Below are 22,389 nucleotides of genomic sequence, written 5' to 3'. Positions count from 1 at the left end.
CTGGGTCTAATTATTCTGGATTTCGCTGGCGATTTTACGTCAGATTAATTAGACATGGGCCAGGTAAATTAGAATTTTAAACAGGATTAGGTTTTTCACTTTATAAAAAATTTAATATTATCATTTCATGTAACAAGAAACGGTTAGCAGAAAAAAGAAAATATAATTGAATAAAGATTGACGAAATTTTATAGAAAGAAAACCAAGAAAAAGAGCGACTTAGATATCTTAGGCAGAAGGCAAATAAAAAGCCACTCAGTATTTTAAAAATGTTATCAAGAGAATAGAGAATTTAAAGAATAAGATAGAGACACAATTCCAAGGCTTATTATTTAAGGTAAAAGGGAACAGAAGAAAACGGCTCAATTGCTAGCTAGTAATACTACTCTTGAAAGCACATGTGGATCTGATGTTGAACGCTTCCAAGAAAATAAGGATGATGTTTTCTTGCCATCACCTTTAATTATATCTGACAAGACATATTTCCAAACTTTGGTCACTCGTTAATCAAAATAGACAATATTAAATTTGATTCATCTTGTTCAAATTTAGCGCAGCGTCTATTTACTGTTCGCAAGTAGAGCTGTTGCGAGAATTCCTGTATAGACGAAGCTATTTAATGTCCTCATGATAATCATCTAGGTTTTTATATACTGCCCCTCATAATATTAGCGTGTATGTGGTACCATTAGCTGAATCTACCACACTAACTGAACTAAGCTTATTAGATCAGTCGAACTTAGATTGGTCGAATATTCTTAAAGAAAACGGTGATGATGAATCCTTACCATAAGAATCAAATTAAAACTGTGTTTCAATATTAACTGATATTGTAGTTAAGCCTGCTTATACATATAATACATTAAAAAAATTGAAAATTAGGAAAAGAGGCCATGCAAAAAAAATGGAGAAGAGAATGCTACGACAGAGGACTTGGATTTGCCAAAATATAATAATGAAACATTTGAAATTTTTGCGAATATTGGCTAATGGGGAGACGTCCTTGATAATCATGCTTTGAACATTTTTAATTGGTTGAGTATTACATATATTTAAATTTCAAATAGAGTTGCTAACTGATTAATGATCATTTCAATATATTTTTTATATTTCTACCAAAAGTTACCTAATAAACCCAAAGTGAAATCGATCCTATTTAATAATTGTGATGATAACATTTGAGAGAACCTAATTTTCTTAAACATTAATTAAGAAATTAGCGTGAGTCAGTCTCAGAAATATAATATAGTAGATCTATAATATAATGCTCAAAAGAATGTCATTATTTTTTATAAAAAATTAAAGTTCAATTGATTATGTTTATAATAAATTTATGATTATTATTAATTTATTGATTTATTTAGTTATTTTATGGAACAGAGAGAAAATGTATGTTAAAGATACTGATACAATTGCAGATTTTCATTTCATGTTAATTTTAAAGTTTAACCAAGTTATTAATAACTAAAATATTTATAGTTATTTATGACTTATTGTGATTTATTGAAGGTGACAAAAATATGACATTATAGTTTTTTTCATGGTTTTACAAATGTATATATGCTACCATTCTCATTCACATGTCTTGATCTCATTTATCTGATTATTTAAATTTTCAATGAGCTATATGTCTTCGTCTAATGGATCAATTTAAGTGCCTTTACCCTTATTATATTTCTTTAAGTTATGTTTTTGATATAAACGAAGCAAATCATTCAAATATTGAAAAAAAAATTGAGCCAGGTTAATTATGCCAAAACCTTCTTTTTCGGAGAATTGCCCCCCTAAATACGTAAGACTAGGCAGTATGGTCCTAAGATTATAGCCTGTCCTCTAAGGACGAAGAAAAAAAAATTCAATGGCTGCCAATTGGCATTTTGGTTGTCAATTGTCATTTCCCGATTGAAGACAAGGTTTCAAAGATAAATCGTCCATTGGTGATTCCATTATATTTATTGCGGATTCACAATGTTCTATATACTTTTATTTCAATAATCTTAATCCGTTCTACTGTTTTTACAATCTGTTCTGCTTGTTTTTACGAGAGTACTACTTTGTAGTCTTATGTTAGATTGGTTCAATCAATTTGTGTTTATAGTGTAATTTCGAAATCATGGCTACACAAGGTAATGAAATAAAGAGTTATTTCGGCAGATGTCGATGTTGTCTTGAATATGGTTACTTAAAAAATATGTGGACTGTACACCATTGGGAAGGCGAGAGTGAAATTTACGGCGAAATGATAACGCAATGCTTTGCTTTCACCGTAAGTAAATATTTACTCAGTTGTTCTAAACCAACAAAATGTATGTAAGATTTCTATAAAATACAGACTAATATTTGAAAAAAGGTGTTTAAAAAGATCTGCTCTTGTCACTATTTACTGTTTCTCGTAGTTTCAATGATTTGCCATATTACTTGGAAATATTATGGTAGCATAGTCTTTGAGTGAATTGGTGACTTCTCCCAAAACGTAGGAAGAATAAATAGTGTAATGAGGTGTGATACACATAAAGGTATACCGCCAATGGCATGTAGGAGGCAGAGATCTATCATTCTATACTTGGATATAGATACACATCAAACCTAGTATGCCGAGTATGCCAAATTAATTCTAGTCTATAAGGTCTATATTTTCTATTAATAAAACATTTTAACCAAAATATAAACTTTTTATTAACAAAATATAAAATAGAACATCAATGAGCAAAAATATGATTTAAACTTCAATGTGGGCTTTGTGGGCTGGATCCCTTTTTGCATATCTATGTCCATTGGACTGCATTGCTGACTGGTATGTGGGGGAAGATAAGCAAAGAAAATTGAAACTTCTTGAGTGTGACATTATACTTTATTTTTACAAGCACATTGAATTTGAGTTTAGTTAAGAAGCTTAATTCATGAGTTTCAATAATTACTTATGTTTGAATTCCTTTTCTTGGTTTATTTTATTTTTCAATAAAATATTTTAATTGATTCTATTTTCTTTGTTTTGTATATACATGATTATCATATCGCTAAAACTTAGTAGCAACCTATGTTTGTCAAAACTAACCTTAAAAAATAAAAACAAGTAACTCTGAGAAAACCCACAATTAAATAATAATGAATATGCTTTATTTGAAAGTATACTTCTGTTTTATGGGCATTTTTTGATATTAATAAGGTAACATTGTTTTATACTTATTAACCCATTTACCAGCGGAATGTTTGCCGGCAAACATTCCGCTGCTAAATGGGTTAACACTATCACAATTGACATTTCATTTTTTCAACATATTCAAATGTTTATATTTTATGAAACTAGATCTATAATTATGAGACCCGTATATTTTCTTTTTTCAAAATTCAGTTATTTCCATTCATGAGTTTCATGTTGAATTTTGTGTTATTTTAAAACGACGTAAGCACCAAATGACGAATGAAGCATAATTTATACGGCACAGGATGTAATGACCTTTGCTTTGCAGTAAAAAAAAAGTGAAGTGACAGTTCTTTTTGTTTCTCTCTCTTTGAAATTGACAGTTGTGACATACCTATTGTAATTTTGATATCTGACATTGACAAATGACGGTGTGTTCGTTTTTTTAAATAAATAGTAAGATGAATTTTTTTCTTCGAAATGAAGTATTAAAATAAAAAAAAAACAAACTCAGAGTAGAAAAATTAACAAACGGAATTTTTGTTTTAGGCACATTTACATTTCAATTGTGATGTGGAAAATCTATTTATGAGAATGTTTGCATTCAATTTATTCCCCCATTTACGTGTCCCAACATATTATTTAGGGTTTCAATAAAATATGGAATATATTTTATAAGTTCATTCTTCAATAAAGATTGTCCAGAAGAGATTGGTCTTACTATAACACCAGCTATTATTTTAACACATCAATGAAATACACCATTATTAAAAAAGTTATGAAAATAATGTTTTTCTTCCAGATGGAGCAGATTAAGAGTGTTGATGAGGATCAGCTCTGTGCAACTTGTATCTCCAGGCTACGAGATGCATGTAATTTTAAATGTATGATAATCAAATCCCAAAGATTATTAATGCAGGAAGGTGCTTGTGGTAAGATTTTTTCCTTATGGTTTACATGTCTCCATCTATAATCTATGTTATTTATATAATAACTTTTGATTCTGATTTTGCATGATGTCACCAGAAAGTATAAAGGTGTAAGATTTCCTATATTTATACCCAGCTCTCTCTATCTTTAAAATTTAACAGCAACATTATTTTAATCTATATTTCAGGGTATGCAATTGTTTCCTTGCATCAACATCTCTTTATAAAATGCAAAAGTACATTGATTACTTGATTTTCTTAACTTGTATCAGCTCTAAAAGCTTGTCTCTATAGTATCATGACAATATTTAAAAATAAATATCAATATTTTTTTATTTATATGATATTCTAGAGATTATATTATATTAATGTGTTACATTTTTGTGCAATTTAATTCTCTTCTAATTATTGCTGGACTTAAGACCATGCCAACAAAGGCATTACCAGTCGGAATACATTGTTATAATCAGTATTACAGTGTCAATATTTTCCTTTTACATATATTTATATTGTGAATTCAGGGAAATTGTGCAATTTCTTAAATTTGTATCTTGTGTTGTATGTACCCTAATACAAGAAATTGATACTTTTCATCTATATATTAAATATACACTGTTTTCCAGATAATGTATATTATATATGAACTAAACCCTCATTGCAAAAAAATGTAGTACAGTACAGCTTTAAGATTTTGAAGAAACAAATTTTGTTATCTGTTTTAGATGAGGATACTTTAAATATTAAACTAGAGCATGTGAAACCAGAAAGCAGCTTTCACAGTGACACTGATGATGATACAGCAAATGACACGGCAGATGATACTAAAGATATGCTAGAGAGGAACGTAGAAATGGAAATTATCGAGATGGATGAGAAAACACCAGATGATGATCACTGTTACGAAGATGTTGAGTATTTAGAGGAGGAAATCGTAACTGAAAAAGTTGAAGTTGAGCCTAATGGTAATACTTTTTTAAAAGTACAATATTTTCTTGGTAATATAGTTAATTCCGGAAGAAGCTAGTTGACCCTTATATTTCATCCTATTTTTCAGACTCTAAATTAGACGAGTCTGATGAAAGCGGACCGTCAAAACGAAGGTGGCCGAAAAGGTTGCCACGAAACGAGAGGAACAAGCGATATATGCAATACACTGAGGACGATTTACGTAAGAGCTTAGAGGCGGTGAGAAGCCAGAAAATGTCAACGCGCGAAGCGGCGCAGTACTACAAAGTGCCGTGCAAGACGCTTGCTGCCAAGTTGAAACTAGAAACAGATAGTGAGTACTTATGCACTCTTAATGTTTTTATTGTCTAAATTTGCTAGTAAGAGCCCTGTGTCCGTTCTAAGCCTCAAGCTACTCAGGTTTGAATAATAAATACGCAATTAAATCGACGTGTGTAAAGGAAAAATCAGGAAATGTCTACATAATGCTATGCTTGTTTGGAGCTAAGTTCTATGTTTTATCATTTGATTCTGAATACTTAAACTGGTATTAGTGAAATTTAGCGCGTAGTTTCTGGTCATTGTATTGAATTTGACAATCTACGAGATATCGGTGATAATTATTAAATTAGGAAACTTCCATATAGTCATGGATTCGGCATTTGAGTTGTTCTGCTAAAACAGAACATGTTTTATCATAGCAGCGATGCACCAACGGAATCGAACTTGGGAATGGACATTAAAACGGCATCAATAACAACGATATATATCTAGTACTATAACAGAGAGGTTCTACTCCCTTTCAAAGCTTTTAATCTTGCTTTTTCCATCATTGAACTGCTTTACAAGGTTCATGGCGAGACACCCATTGACAAATTTTACTCTGTTGTAATATTTTCGCTACACATCTTATAAGATTATGTCGAGTGTTCTTGAGTCATACTATTATTATTGTTGAATTTGATATGAGTTTTGAGTGATAAGTCAGAAGTGCATTTAAAAGCGCTATATGTATTTGTTAAATAGCCTTTAAAATGGAACCCTGCGCTAAAAATAGTATATTTTGTCATGCTATTATAATTTTGAAATACATATATGAATGGGTGAATTATTTTGCAGCACTAGCTTGAGAATATGAAAATATCCTGTTAGGTTATAAGCTGTAATAAAAAAAATATGAGCTCTATAAATTTTCACAAACATTGTACAATTAATCACCAGCATGATGCTAATTTTAATCGATAAGAACTCAGTCGAAATACAGGCAAAAACTTTAATGTAGTCATAAGTATAACGAAGTTTGAATTACGATAAAGCATTATGAAACTAGCAAAATGTCTGACGCATACTTAACTACAAAGTAGCACGCTGATTAGTACAAAAACGACAGCGCGGAAGGCAAATAAGCTTCAACATTCGGCGGAGTAAAATACAGGCACCGCATAAGTGAACATACGCTGCGAAGTCCCTATAATAAGATCCAGAAAGCTGGCGGGTTATAACAAAAATACATTTTGTTTGTAGATGTGCCGGAAGCAAACAAAAAGAAAAGAATGTCAGTAGATGTAAAGGAGACAAAATGTGCTATAAATGGGGAACAGAAGGGACGGCGCATGCGCACGCGTACGCCGCGGAAAACCAAACAACACAAAGACGAGAAGGCGGAGAGCGCCGCGCTGCAAGAGATGAAGAAGCACAAAGAAAATATACATACTATATTACTGTATTCAAATGCGTCCATGGTAAAAGGGCAGTGGGGCGGCAAGTACGCATGTTGCTTCTGCGACGAAAAATTCCCGAAACCGGCCGAACTCAAACGTCACAACCTCGACGTACACGAAGATGCACACACTAAAGCGATACACGTGAAATATGTCTCCGATCTGATAATCAAACTAGACATCACAGCGCTGCGCTGCCTCGTCTGCGGCGGCAAGATCGACTCACTAGATCTCCTCATGAACCATCTCAAGGAACACAACAAAACAATACACACAGATATCAAAAACCATATAATTCCTTTCAAGTTTGAAAGTGATGTGTTACAGTGCGTGGCGTGTACGAAACAGTATCCGTTCTTCAAAACGTTGTCCGAACACATGAACGAACATTACAGAAACTACGAGTGCGTAAACTGCGGCCGAGGGTTCATCAACAAGCAGTCGATGCAGACGCACAGCTACCGACATCAGAAGAACGTGGGCGTGTTCAAGTGCACGCACTGCCCGCGCGAGTTCGACACGCGGCACCGGCGCAGCGCACACGTGCGCAAGACGCACCTGCACGGCAGCAAGACGCGCAAGTGCCACGCCTGCGACGAGCGCTTCTCGTCCAGCGCGCAGGTGCAGATGCACATGGTGAAGGCGCACGGCGCCGCGCCCGCGGAGTACAAGTGCGACGCGTGCGACAAGAGCTACTCCAACGGCGGCGCGCTGAGCCTGCACAAGCGGCGCTACCACCTGATGCTGCGCCCGCACAAGTGCGCGGAGTGCGAGATGGCTTTCTTCTCTAAGATGGAGCTGCGCTCGCACATGGTGACGCACACGCGCACCAAGGAGTTCCAGTGCGAGATCTGCGACAAGCGCTTCGGCACCAAGTGCTGCCTCAACCAGCACATGCGCGCGCACTTCGGCATCAAGCACTACCGCTGCGACTGGTGCGACTTGAAGTTCGCCGCGCGCTCTAAGATGAAGCTGCACATGCTAAGGAAACATAGAGAAGTGGTGTAATCAACGCGGGCAGTCATTTTCGGATTACAGTTTCAAATGTAGATGGATGATGTATCTGCAGACTACAGTGAAATTCTTACAGAACAGACAGTTTAAGATCGATGAAAACACGGAACGTTTAAAATCTTTGACGTTATCAATGGGGTTCCTCAAGTCAAATGTCTTTATGGTGTGTGTAAACATGATAGAGATAGTAAAGTAGTTTCCAATTAGTTTTATCAAATACTAGAAAGAGTCGAATATATTATTCTGGCTATCTAACAAAAATAGTTTCACCTTACCCAAATCGTTCTCATGAAGTACTTACAGCGTGTCGGCGAGCTTACCACTAATTGAAAACCATTAATCTAAACAAAATAGCGTCTCGACTGTTAGCCAAAGGAGTTTTAGGCTTTCGGTGACACTGCTTTTGCCTAGAATTTCTTATATGAATCTACTAACTGACTATTAGCAAAGTATAGTTAATTACTAATTTTAAGCAAAAAATTAAGACGGCAATTTAGGTGAAAGAATCTGATTAAAGTATTATTGATTACAAAATAAGTTGGCAATAAGCTAGTGTAATATAATTTACCTGTTTTAGTGTTATTTTAAATCAAGCCACCAGGATTTACATTCGTTTTTTCGAATTAATAAAATACAAAAAAATATTTATCTACGGGTTGTTCTACAAACTATCGATGAAGTTGAGTTTGATTTCGTTACCAGGATATTGTGTATTCTACTGATTATGACTGACAATTTCACACTTTTAATAGTAATTTTGTAAAGAGAAAAATATATCCATAAGTGTGTTATGTAGTATATTGTACAAATAATTTAGTTTGTAACAATTTTTCAAGATATCTTGGCTGAGCTGCTGTAAATTCCTTAGTTTGTAGAACTATTCATATTTTTTTCTCCTGAAAATAGCATGGTTGTACTCTTCATCAAAAAGGAATGCAAATACTGAACTAAATGTATATTTTTTAAACGTTTCGTAGAATTAAATTCCTTAAGCTTAAAATAAAAATTATATTGTTTGTAGATGTCGCGGGAAACGATAAATCTGAGCAATCGATTAATAACGCGCACACTCTTACTGACAACCCTGCGGATGCTTCTGAATACCAAAGTCATGAGTCAAATGTCCAAAGCACGGAACAAATAAACAATATTTTAGAAATGGACAAACATAGACATAATATATCCATGATTCTGCAATATTCCAACGCGACGATGATTCAGGGCCATTGGGGCGTGGGGTACGCGTGCTGTTTCTGCCCACGCCAGTTCCCGCTCGCCTCGCAACTGAAGAGGCACAACCTGCGAGGCCATCGAGATTGCCTCAACCCAATAAAAGAAGACAATGATACTAATCTTTTACTAAAATTGGATATAACAGGTCTCACTTGCGATGAATGCAAAATGAAAATTGGCTCTTTGAAGAAATTGATAAAACATTTGAAGAATATTCACAGAGAACGAATCTACGCTGTTAAAAATTATATAGTTCCGTTCAATTTTGATACGGAAGAGTTGCAATGTGCTCTATGTGCTAAAAAGTTCGAAGATTTCAAATTGCTGTCTGATCACACGAATGAGCATTTCAAGAATTTCGAATGCTGGTTGTGCAACCATTGGTTTATCAACAAACATGCATTAGAGCTTCATTCGTACAGGCACCATGGCGGCGCGTACGAATGCTCGTACTGCTCGAGTATCTTCGACACGGCGTCGGAGAAGAGCGAGCACGTGCGTGTCGTACACTACCTCTCCAACAAGACGACTGCGTGTGCGCACTGTGCCGACACATTTCAGACCAAAGTGAAACTCGAGAGACATAAAGCCGACGTGCACGGGATCAAACAACAAGTGTACGAGTGTCGCCCGTGCTCCACTACCTTCGTTAACGAGACGTATTTAAGAGCTCACCAGAAGAGTTTTCATTTATTGGTACGACCTCACAAGTGCTTCACGTGTCATATGAGTTTTTATTCTCAAATTGAGCTCAACATGCACAGAATAAAAGATAAGGACTCGAAAAAGTTTGGATGTGAGATCTGCGAGAAGAAATACAGTACCAGGTGTAGGTTAAATCAGCATTCGCGATTGCACTTTGATCACAGGCGGTTCAGTTGCAATTATTGTAATCAAAATTTTGTCCATAAATATAAGTGGAAAGAGCACATGAGAAATACACATCCGAAAATTATTACATTGGATAGTGATTAAGAGAAATTTACCGTATTTATATTAGGGTTAAATTAGATCAGTGCGAATGGAAATTTGTCTGTTAACTATGTAACGACTATTAACTTAGACTTCGAGAGACGAAAGCATCGGTATCGTGGTACTATTGGCGTCTTTGTCATGTTTATATTAATGATGAATAGTTATGATGTGCAGGTGATTAACTAATTCCTTGGTGTGGATCTCAGTCAAAATAACCGCCATTTGTTTGGTGTTAGTAATTTCGAGGCCTCATAATAATCTCTGTTCGCTGTCAAGTGGTGCATCCGAAATCTGTGAAAGCTAGTCAAAATACAATAAATTGAGAATTATATCTCTAAGATATTATCAATGAACTGATTTGTGCACGAAATCTATGGTTTTTATTATTTAATCTTGTAGATATATTGTACAGGTTCGTCAAAAGAGCAAGTTGCTTTAATACTGATGCGCATTGCACACGTTGTACATCCGGGTTGAATTTGTCCTCTTTTAATCAAACACCAATTAATTGATGTGCAAAAATCTAGCTATAGAATTATAAATATAAGTATATGCTGTCTATGTTTTGGGATTATGTGTAATATTAAATTTAAAATATAAAAATAAACAAAAATTATACACTTGGATGTTATAGTATTTTTATTTCCGTTCCATTTTAAATTGTGGTGTACCATTAGCATAAGGTTAGTTTGAAGATAGTATCCTACACTAACATTCAAATAAACAATTTAAATATGAACTGTGCGTACTTATACAACTGTTAAGTGAATATTGGCAGAGAAGTGTTAGAGATATAACAATAGGTTGGTTTGCAATCCCATGAGACATGGTTTGTATCATGCAAAGATTTGCAGTCGGCAATACCCCCGGGCACAAATAATAAAAATCAAACCAGATATTCGTATTGAATTAACAGTGAAGTAACATTTTTTTTTTCGAGCGCTACAAAATGACCCGACTCACTGATGGCAAGTAATGGGATCCAATCGAATGTCGACTAATGAGAGGAGCTTACCTCTCGGCAATGCATGCTTAATTTAATACTGCGGAATTTTAGTTCCCAACATATTAAAGGGCCCTGTTAAAATTACCATACAAAAAAAATGTTAAATGAGACGAACGCTTATGCTAATATTTGTACAAGAGGTACTTGTTTTAATAATCAACTTAACTGGAAGGTTTCTTAACAACATTTGCAAGTGTATAGATCACTAAGAATGCCATGAGAACCCCGGGTATGTTGTCGTTATTAAAAAAAGAATGTAAAATGTTAGATATTTTTAATCTCCGATAGATTAACCACGGGAAACGCGAGATTTCACTTGTCTTATGAGACATGGGACACGGTGTGACAATGTACATCAATTGGTTTATTTAACAATTTTGAACCAGGTAGTATCTTAAAGTCAGGCTAGTAAAATAGTATTCGATTGAATTCTACTTCCTGAGACTGAAATCTCGTCTCTGCACTCGATGTGATTTTATAATAATATACATTTTGTTTGTCGTAGGTGGTGAAGTAGACCCAGATCGTGAGGAGAGGTATAAATTCTTGAAAGAGATAAAAACAATATTGACGTTTACCAACGGCACGCCGTTCAAGAGCCGCCTGGGTCGCTACTGCTGCGCGTATTGCACCGACGTCTGCTTCGACGACCCGGTGGAACTGCGCAACCACACGCGCACCACTCATCTAGACGAACGCACCCAGAAAGTGGACGTCATAATGCGACCGTACTTCTTAAACGAAATCCTTAAGCTAGACACGGAAAACCTCCTGTGCGTCGTGTGCTATACCCCGATCTACAAATGGAACGACATGTTCCAGCATCTGAAGGACAAGCACCAGATTGAACTTGATCTGGCGTATCGGAAGGTGATTCCGTTTAATTTAGGCGTAGAACTGAAGTGCGCACTGTGCTCGCAGCTGTTTATAAACTACATGTTACTGGACGGGCACATGAACTCTCATTACAATAACTACGTGTGCGGAGACTGCGGCGACACGTTCCTGACGGCGCCGCGGTTAAAGAGCCACATGAAGATTCACCTGACCGGCAAGTATCCCTGCGAACAATGCGGGAAGGTGTTCAAGTTGGAGCACTATAAGAAGAAACACGAAGCTGTCGTTCACAAACTGACGCTGTATTATAAATGCGCGCACTGTGGCATGAAGTTTGGCAGTGAGAGGGAGCGCAAAAACCACGTGACCGAAGTGCACAGTGATAAAGTGAAAATTATCACGTGCGAACTGTGCGGCAAGACGTTCAACTGGCGCCATTACTTCGTGAGCCACATGAGGAAGACGCATTCGCACAAGAAGCACGCATGTCCCAATTGCGAGAAACGGTTCGTCGACAAGTCCGATCTGGATGGACATATCGCGGCTAAACACAACGGTGTGAAAAATTCCAGTGTACCTCATGCGATAGGAAATACTCGTCGCGGCCCGGCCTCATGATGCATTTGAAGAAACATAAAACCTGCGCGCTAGCAATTGCAAACCAATCAACAGAAGTGGAATATGTATCAAGTTAGCTTAGTAAACTTAATGAACCCTTGAAAATAATAAAATACGTGCAATCATGGCCAAAGCTAGGGTTAAAATAGGCTAAAAAAATCTCGCTACAACGACGTAAATCATACAACGGTTAGAAAATGTAAAACAAATTATACCCTGTTCTATTCGGCGACTCCGTATGTGAATAACAAAAGAAAAAAAGGCACCCAAATTCTACTAAAAAGTATTTGCTTTGCTGACACTTCCAAACCCGGTGGTGCACACTGTACTCCACTCCTTATCCAGAGGAATACGAGCGGTACGCGCCGCAGAACGCATGCAATTGTAATTTTTCATAGACTTTATTGACAAAACAGATGCGGATTCCTTTTCTTTTTTATTCGTTCTTAGAGGCCAGTCTTACGACCATACTGCCTAGTTTTACGTCAGATGCGGATTCATCATGGAGTGTCCGTCATTGCTCAAAGCAGACGATGTATTGAGAACGGTAGATGCCGGCGCATCACAAAGTATTAGGTGTGTGACTGACTCTCTTTGTCGTCGGCTGCTATTTATACTACTTTGGTAAATACTATCTGAAATATATTTATTCCATACCATATAGACGCCACGTTCCCTGTAGCATAATTAATTCATATATACTCCATGGTGATAGAAAAACCTTTTGCCGTTTTTGCAGCATCAATTACTATTTTCTTTGTATTTGGATTGTCCACCCTCAAATATAAATACTCTGTTCGGGGAGTGGACTCAAAGTCCTTCAGTACAACTAAAACTTAAATCCTTCTAACTTAAACCGGAGTAATTCCATAGAATCGCCTGCGATTTCAGGTAAATCTTTTGGCGCTGACATGCGGTTCAGTAAATTGGAGTTGGTAGTATCGGCAGAGGCACTTGTAAGGTTTTCTACAGCTTTGTTAGTGCTATATGTGGGTTGTAGAAGCCTACCGATATGTTCGTATGTGTTATTTTCTTGTCGTTAGCTACAAGTGCTGGATACCTCGCACAGTTGGCTCGCACTTTGTCTATAATTTAGAGCGAACTGGTGATTTAGTGATACCTCGAAGGTTGTTTGTAGATTTTTTACCCAATTTTCTACTTGAGGCTGAGACCTTTCAGTTGCTCCGATTTGTGATGTGTAGTCAATGTGGATCTTCTCAAGTTCTGCCAGCTTTAATTCAGTCTCAAGATCAACGGCCTTTAGTACTTTCAGCTTTTCCGATTCCAAACGCAATTTCTTTTTCAGGAGGTTTATAGAATACTTTGATAGTTTGATGCTGACTTTTAGGTGAAGATTTTTCTTTTTCTGGTGTTGACCATGAATAAATGAATTAAAACAAATCAAAGTGAAGCATAATTTTATCAATTTAATTTATTTTTAAGTTAGTGTTGTAACTTCAGTTTTCGCCTTTGTACCAACATTTAAGGGCATAATTGTAAAATGTACTTGTTATAAACGTACATGAACTGTAAAATAGATAGAATTACAAAATAAATAATATACTAAAAATTTTTAATTCTTTGTGTTATATTTTATCCTCCGATCGATTTTACTTAGCTAAACGAAATTTAATTTACTTGATTAATATAATTATTATAAGTTTGTTGAATCCAATTTCATTTTTAATTATCGTTTTTAAACCAGTCTATAATTAGTTTATGTAAATCGTAAGAAGCAAGTCACACTAGGAACCGTTACTACAAGATATGTTTTAAGTCCAAAATTGAAAAAAAAAAACGTTTTCAATATTAACTTTTGGTTTACTATGCGAAAAAAGTAACGTGAAAGAGTTACTAAAACACAAAATTCACAATGTCGATTACTCAGAAGACATACTTATTTCAATAATATTATTAACTTTCAGTTATTAAACTACTGAACCAATTTGAAAATAAATCTATGGGACCAATTTGGAATCATTCTATGGTTTTGAAGGCTCAGAACAATTACTGAGTATTACTTATAATATGCGAAAATAATATTTATTGTAAAATTATAAGAAGTATATATTATATGTCTACCCTAATAAATAAAAAAAAAAGTATTCCCTATGTACCCTAATGTAGTCTGAGAATGTAATGATTATACTCTCTTTGACATTAATGAACCACGTCCACTAGCCGGAACGGAAAACCTACTAATACTACAACTTGCAAGTATAGAGCTTGTTTTCAGCCGAGACGGCACCGATAAAAAAAGTCAGCTTTCAATATCCACTTTATATTGACACTTACAGCCGTTTTCCACAAACGATCTCAATCTCAATCTGAAAACCGATTCCGAGAATAAACCAATCAAAATAACTCTTTTATAAGCATGTCAAAAAATCTTTGTTCCGATTGGTCCATTTTTAAGATAGATTGGAAAAGGGATTAGGATCGTTTATTGAAAATGGCAGTTAGTTATTATTAGAAGAGCGCCAGTACTTTAATCCCAGGAGCCGTCTTTGTACGAACGGAGCCGCAAACGAAAGCCAGTCAATAAAACAACTTTTTAAATTTTGTTTGTTTTAAGTATATTAATTTACTAATGTAAGGGACATTCTCACTCCAGATACCAGACTGACCTAAAATCATAATCTACTCCATACATATTTACAGAAGCATTATTTTAGATGCATACATAAATTATTCGTGATAAATATACCTATTATTAGGTACTACTCTAAAAAGAATACGAGATCTTAAGCACAAAGGTTCACCTCTGCAATGGAATATTAATAATATGATAGCCTAAGTAAATAATATGTATATATACATAAGTTCATTTGGTTTAAAATACAATACAGTTTCGGCCATACTTATATAGAATAGTAGTTCTTTTGTCCATCTGTTCTTATTGTTCATCCTTTGGCGGAGTTTAATCCTTTCAAAGATTATCCCCTTTAAAAATAACTATGATCGTATTTCGTGTTCATTTGTAACTTAACAACTCCACTACTGGTTACTATTTGTCAATGTCTTCCCTATTATTATGTAAAATATTTAAGAATCAGAAGGCAAACAATTATTAGGTTAAGCATCGTTTAGAATGTTCATTCGTCTTGAAATTATTGCTTCTCAAGTATGCTGGACTCACATTGATGTCTTTCCGGAAGATCAACACCTCAATGCCTCCGCGACCATGGAGACTGTAAAGGCTTTGAAACGTCGGGAGAAAATTATATTATAAAAAACCGCGACACAATCCGAGACATGGTTTTATTTCAATGTTTAACATTCGCATAAACATTAGAAATCGTAGTTTGATTTGGTGCTTGGCAAGCTTTGGTGTTTTGCAAGCATTACTGGATTTAATTATTCATTTAAAGTAGTTTATTTTGCAGATCATTTCTAGTCTTAATTGTTTAATGACAGAAAGTGATGATGCTAAATAAAATTCTATTCATGATATCCCTCTTCAATTTCCAAACTCTCATGATGCTTTTTCATATGGTTCTTCAAGTTCACGTTCTGACTGAATGTGGCATTGCACATCACGCATCCAAACTTCTTTTCTGTGCTGTGTGACTGCATGTGGACCTTCAATCCGCGGAGTCTTGGGTAACTCTTGCCGCAATACTCACACCTAAAATTCCTTTCCCCAGTGTGTGTTGCCATGTGTTCCTTTAACCGTGATGGCAAGTAGAACCTCTTGTCACATAAGTCACACTGATGTTTAAAGATTTTAAGGTGGAATCTCCTGTTATGCTCTCTCAAAGACTTCCTACTGACATATGCTCGGTCACAATGCTCACATGGAAATAGTCTGTGCTCTCCATGTACCTCTATCATATGTCTGTATCGTAAGGAATATGAGAACAGCACTTCGTCACACTTGGTGCACTGATATGCTGGCTCTTTCTTGTGGATTCTTGCTTCGTGGAGATATCTACTATGTTTGGATTTGAACACTTTACCACAGTGACATGGAAAGGATTCTTCGATTTTTTGATGGGTCTTCTGATGAAGAGTTAACATTCTCTCTTCAAAGTAATGAGCGCCACACACGTCACAAATACACGTACCAAAGTGTTCAGCCATATGCTTCTTCAAGGCATGAAAAAAACTGAATGATGCCCCGCATTCTAAGCAAGAAAGATTTGTTAATGTGAGACGGTATTTCAGGAACTCATTTTCCACTGGATAGACTATCTTTTCATGGTCTACTACGAGATGTTGCTTGAGGAGATCCATACTTTGTATACTTCTTGAACATAACCTACAGTCTATCCTATATATATCAACTTGAAGTAACTTTTTGTTTGGCACCAAGTCTTTAAAAGTCCCTGGATCATGTGTTAGAGTATGTTCTCTGAGTTTGTCAGGGTCAGTGAATACTTCTCTGCAGTAGATGCAGAAGTAATCACTGAAAGAAGTGTCAAATGGACACACATATGAGTTTTCCACTAAGGTGACTGCATTTCGGAATGATTGGTGCTCGTTATCAAGTCGTGGCGTAAGCTGAGTTTTGACTGGCGCAACTGAAATGAAAATTTATTAAACTAATTAGATTTAGATTCAACAATTGAGTACAAGAATGCTTTCATAGTACGGCAAAGTTAAATCCATATAAAAAGGGAATGCCGCGCTGCTTCCGCGCGGCACTCGGCGACAAGTTGAATGCGCTCTAAGTCTTTTACTTTAGCGTCGTTAGTTGTGGCACTTTTTATGAATTTACCTTGCTACGCGACTAATTTAACGCGAACTAACCCTGCATATTAATTATAAAAAAATTAAATTTTTTCGTCATAACAGTCTACATTTACCATGCAATAATATTGAAAAAATATAAATCTGTCATAAATTATTTATAAAATCAAACGAAAAAAGTAATCTGTATGCTCACAATATGTGTAAGTAAAGGCATCCAAAGAGACGCGCCTCGCCACTTTTCAAATGGGCGTGCTGCAGATGTCGCGGGGACGGAAACTGATCCAAGCCTCAGTTGTGAGCCGGAAGCGGTTCTACCCACATAAGTAGTCTAATGCACGTTGAGTAAAACTTTCGACTCGTCACTTAAGTTGCTCTACGTCATATTTTTGTTATTACTATTCAATGAAATAAAACTATTTTACGGAATTTATCGCGATTTTTTTTCGTGGCCATGGAGCGGGCAGTCCGCCCGGTATACATATTTTTTTAAATTATAAATGTTGTGGCCACATGATTAATAAATATACATTATTATAAACATAAAAAATATCAGTTAATTACCTTTGTGTTCCAAGTTGGCTAAAGGCTTGGTAAACTTTTGTGGCTTCCTTTTTTGCCTGCAGGTTTCGTTGTTGTCCACTGTTTTATTCTTGGACTTCTTTTTAGATTTAAGTTTAATTTTTTTCTTCTGTTTTAAAATTGTCTTTGGTTTCGTTTCTGTTTCGCTTTCCACAGTCTCCACATCTGTAATGTAAAAGGCAAATGTTTTAATGAAGTACTATAAAAGTAAATATATAGCATATTTAAACTTCAGATGTATACATTTTTAAAGATATGTAATAACATTTGTATTTACAACTAGCCTTCGCTCGCGGCTCCGCCCTCGTAAAGAAATATTTTCGGGATAAAAGTACCGCTTTTATTTTAACGAGATAAAATGGACCATGTATTTTAAGCCTTGAAGTGGCGATAGCCTAGTCGGATATGGAACGGAATGTCAAGACGAATGTCCGCAGGTTCAAAACCCAAGGGCACACACCTCTGACTTTTCTAAAAAATCATGTGTGTATTCTTTGTGAATTTATCGTTCGCTTTAACGGTGAAGGAAAACATCGTGAGGAAACCTGCACACCTGAGAAGTTCTCTATAGGAATTTCGAAGGTGTGTGAAGTCTACCAATCCGCACTAGGCCAGCGTGGTGCACTAAGGCCTAGTCCCTCTCAGTGGTAGAGGAGGCCCATGCTCAGCAGTGGGCAAGTATATAATACAGGGCTAATATTATTATTTATTTTAAGCCTCTAGCAATACACTGGTGAAAACTGCATTCAATTCCATGCAGATTTTCTTTCATAGACATAGTAATACAGCAATACATTCTCTTGTACCAATATCGGCCTGTTACAATTTTATTGTATATAATAATTGTTAGGCGCAAAATCAACACACAACATACAACTGCTCTACCATGTCCATATTCAGAAATTTTAATAATGACTAACCCTTACCATCTTCGACAATGCCAGCTTCATTATCCATGTTGTCTTCAGCCTGGTGTTGCGGTGATACAGGCTCTACAACTTCTATATCCACTTCTGCTTTCACGCTTGTCTCTTCACTCTCATCCTTTACGGATTTCTTCTCGCCATCTATAACAGCAGACAATGAATATTAATATTGAAATAAAAGAAATAGAAAGAAAATCTTGAACATTTACATTAATGATATAAATTCCATATTAGCTCCTTAGATTCCATTAGACCTTCGTTTTTGAAGGTGGTATGGGAACAATCATTATCAAGGGGACTGTTAATATTAATTCCTTTATACAAAAATATCTTTTCCATACATTCAATTATCTGGATTTTGTATAATGAGAATGTCTTATGGCAAAAATTTGTCTGTTTAATTGAGTCTCTACTGTATGTATATCATAAATTTCGCCAAAGGTCCTGGTATACTGTATTAATAACAAAACACGTATAGAATTATCAATCAAAAGTTTAGTATTGTAAATATAAATATCAAATTGTAATATTTTCGCCACTTTCCTGGTATTCCATTATTCTTAAGATTTGTAACATAAAAACAAAAACTGTCATACCCGCCCCATGGATATGTATTGTGGTTTGTAGCAGTGCCTGTTCACAGCACAGCACCTGTTGTCGGAATGCACTTGCATCGCGTAGCCGAGTCACACATGTTGCGCAAATGAGACGCTCTTCGGCCTCACCATCCAGATTTGATAGCTTGAATATAATAATTTACACTGTTATTTATAAATAGTTAAATGAAATTTTTCATTGTATTTATTATGAGTATATATTTTTTGTTGCATGTGTTGCTATCCATTTTGTGATGATTTATTTATTTACATATCAACACACAGCCATTACAGTTTACACTCAAATCGACTGGCGGAACTATAATTTTAGTATCAAAAGAAAATGATTGGGAGACAAATAATTTATCAAATATCAAATTATAAGCTATGCTGCCTCGTGGAATATTTATGTGCGGTATGACTTTCACTCTGAGGTCATGGGTACAAAGCCCTGGTTGGCCACAGTGATATCAGGTTTTTCATTGGATTACAAATGTGTTACAAAAATGAAGAGAGGCTTATGTCCTCTACAAAACGGGACAGTGCACACATACAGCGAAAAATGGGCACCCTAGTTAAACCTCTGCCTACCCCTTCCTATCTCCTTTCGGGATAAAGGTATGATATCTGTTTGTCTTTATGTATAAGTTTTACTTTGTATTATATAAAAAATAAATATTTTCTTATTATAATATTAAGAATATTGATATATCATAACAGTGTTGGAAAATTGCAAGATGCACAGAGCTAGTGATATGTTAATGTGCATATTATTAATATAATTATAATAATTGCTTTGATAATGTTCTCAAATGTTCCTAAAGCGATTCTAGAGAGTAATTACTACGGTACCTTTAAAAAAAAAATATTGTTGATCATCGGTGCCTCCTTAGGCCGTAAGTAATTTTATTCTTAGTTATTATGCAAGAACTTATAATCACATAATGTCTGACTTATAATTTGTGATACAACAATAATAAAATATTATTTGCTGTTTTACTTGTATATATGACTACATAACAGCAATTTAACCCTTTTCTTGACAATGTATCTCGTCAGATACTGTCAACTTTAAAAAATCCTTGTCTCGAAAATAAAGTGAATGAAACGAAACCTCACATAACAATTCATATTTTGCATGATTCCAAACGATTTCTTATCTAGCATGATGATGTTGGTTGTACCGTTAAATTTTGAATCCAAAAACTGTTTACCGAATTGACACGATCCCATGCAAGGAGGTAATAATATTGTTATTTTTTTTCGAAGTAAACATGTGTATCAAGTGTGTTTTCACACCATATGTTGATTACTGTATATAAAAACGAATCTTGTTTTTGCATGTATCTCAAGGTGGACACCACCAAGTTATAACAGAATTAGATGTTGCATGTTATGTATCTCATGGTGCACATTGCCATATATAGGGCAATTCATGAATTAGCTTTGCACGTGTCTTCGCATGCATTGACGATGAGTTATTGCTGTAAAAAAAGTAGTTTATAGTCTTGCTCATTTTTCTAAACGTTTGCTCAAAGGTCGTTTTAATCATATTTGTGTGAATACTAGAAGTGCAACTACCGGGCCCCTATTTTTGCAAAGAAGATTATAACAGGCCTGTGTCTATTATGCTTAATGTTGGTGGTGAATGCATATTTTCTTCGCAGAATACCATGAAACAAGCGACGTGGCGAGGGTACCGAGCGAAATTTTTTTTTGGTTTAGTACCTAAGTCCGCCCGAAAATGAGACTTAGATGAGATTTCAGATTCAGATAACGAAATAGACCCTGTCTTCATAGCATTTCGGAGAGTTATTCACCGTTTAATCTGCCTTTGTTACTGTCGTCGTTTGAAAACCTTAATTTATTGTCCGATGAAGAAATTACGCCCGTTCAAGCAGCAGTAACTGGGTCTCCACTTTTGCCATCGCCAATGATTCAACAGCCGTCACTAATTGTTACACAGCCATCGACATCCGTTTTATTTCCGTGCATTATATATGTGTAAATATAGCCTCTTCACATACACCAAACTTATCATCATCTGTAGCGTCGTCTTTTCGATCTAAACGACTAAGGCTTGTAATTACACGCCCAAAGCCTATACGCTAAAACCTCTTATAATTAACGTGGACGAACAAAAGCTTTCAACACTGTGCAGGTATATTTGACAAAAAGTTTTCAGAAAAAGCACCCAAAACCCCATTAGAATATTTGAAATGCTTTTATACCTATGATATCTTGGGTATGATATCTGTTAAAACCAATTTATATTAAGGCACAAAAAGGAGACTTCATTAGAGGAATTAGACGCGGCAGGGCCTACTACAGGTAAAACAATTAAAGCCCCTGTTATACCACACCTTGTGTCAGATTGGACATTTCCCAATATTCAGTACCAAGAGGGGGTGCAAGTTATGCATTAAAGGACAAACCACTGTTATGTGTTCAAAATGCCGCCTAAGACTTTGTCTTCTGCCCAATAGAAAGTGCTTTTTTTTTTTCAAACCGGACCTGAATAGATGTATGTTTAAGTTTGCTTTTTTTTTTAAATTATGATTATAATTGTTGTTTAAGTAATTTGTTATATTTATTTTATTTGAGCATTGTATCCTCTCGGATACATTGGCTTATATGGGGAAAAGTACAGATACTTGGCAATGTATCTCGTGGGATACATTGTATATCTCCAAAACTAGATACCCAGGATTTTTTTTTCCATTTTTTATATCATTAATATTTATGCTCAAAACAGAATTAAACAAAAAAAAAGATTTTCCATAGATTTTTTTTCTTGCCAAGAAAAGGGTTAACTGGAAAAACTTACTAAAAGTCCAAAACAGTCAAAAAACATATCAGAATACACTTCTTTTTGTCCACACCAAACATATTCCACGTTCAACAGACGGCATTTCTTCGCGGCACCACAACAACGACACTGACCCGGATCTATTATGGGACCTTTTCGACTTACAGAACTCATTTTCTCATAATAATTTAAAGGTTTTCAGGAATTAATATTTTTTGTTGTACTAATATATTTTGACGTTATGAAATGTCAGTTTTTTTTCTTCGTCCTTAGTTTCCATATATATTATAATTCTCTTTGGTCCTTAGAGTACAGCCTAGTCTTACAACCATACTGCCTTTATGAAATGTCAAAAAAAAGTCGA

General features: G+C 35.4%; 2 protein-coding genes across 8 annotated transcripts; one reads left to right on the top strand and one right to left on the bottom strand.

Moving 5' to 3' along the window:
- Positions 1-1,875: 1,875 nt before the first annotated feature.
- On the top strand, positions 1,876-13,287 carry LOC115454933 (zinc finger protein 2 homolog). Of its 6 annotated transcripts, none has more exons than XM_037442974.1 (5): positions 1,876-2,266; positions 3,945-4,074; positions 4,794-5,033; positions 5,126-5,350; positions 6,541-8,586. In XM_037442974.1, exons 1-5 carry the CDS (start codon positions 2,114-2,116, stop codon positions 7,743-7,745), a joined length of 1,953 nt encoding a protein of 650 aa, XP_037298871.1. In that variant the 5' UTR covers positions 1,876-2,113; the 3' UTR covers positions 7,746-8,586. The 6 variants fall into 6 exon arrangements, with proteins under 6 accessions (XP_037298871.1, XP_037298876.1, XP_037298872.1 ...); XM_037442979.1 differs by lacking the exon at positions 6,541-8,586 and adding an exon at positions 11,471-13,287 and having other exon boundaries at positions 1,939-2,266; XM_037442975.1 differs by lacking the exon at positions 6,541-8,586 and adding an exon at positions 8,773-10,587 and having other exon boundaries at positions 1,939-2,266.
- Positions 13,288-14,971: 1,684 nt separating this feature from the next.
- On the bottom strand, positions 14,972-22,358 carry LOC115450057 (zinc finger protein 208). Of its 2 annotated transcripts, none has more exons than XM_030178013.2 (5): positions 22,044-22,358; positions 19,217-19,361; positions 18,621-18,761; positions 17,677-17,859; positions 14,972-16,943 (listed from the first exon to the last, which is right to left on the bottom strand). In XM_030178013.2, exons 1-5 carry the CDS (start codon positions 22,197-22,199, stop codon positions 15,862-15,864), a joined length of 1,707 nt encoding a protein of 568 aa, XP_030033873.2. In that variant the 5' UTR covers positions 22,200-22,358; the 3' UTR covers positions 14,972-15,861. The 2 variants fall into 2 exon arrangements, with proteins under 2 accessions (XP_030033873.2, XP_037298877.1); XM_037442980.1 differs by lacking the exon at positions 22,044-22,358 and adding an exon at positions 20,069-20,474.
- Positions 22,359-22,389: the final 31 nt, after the last annotated feature.

This window comes from Manduca sexta, chromosome 26 (genome assembly GCF_014839805.1).
Source record: "Manduca sexta isolate Smith_Timp_Sample1 chromosome 26, JHU_Msex_v1.0, whole genome shotgun sequence".
NCBI lineage: Eukaryota > Metazoa > Arthropoda > Insecta > Lepidoptera > Sphingidae > Manduca > Manduca sexta.
This window is presented reverse-complemented; position numbering and strand designations above follow the sequence as displayed.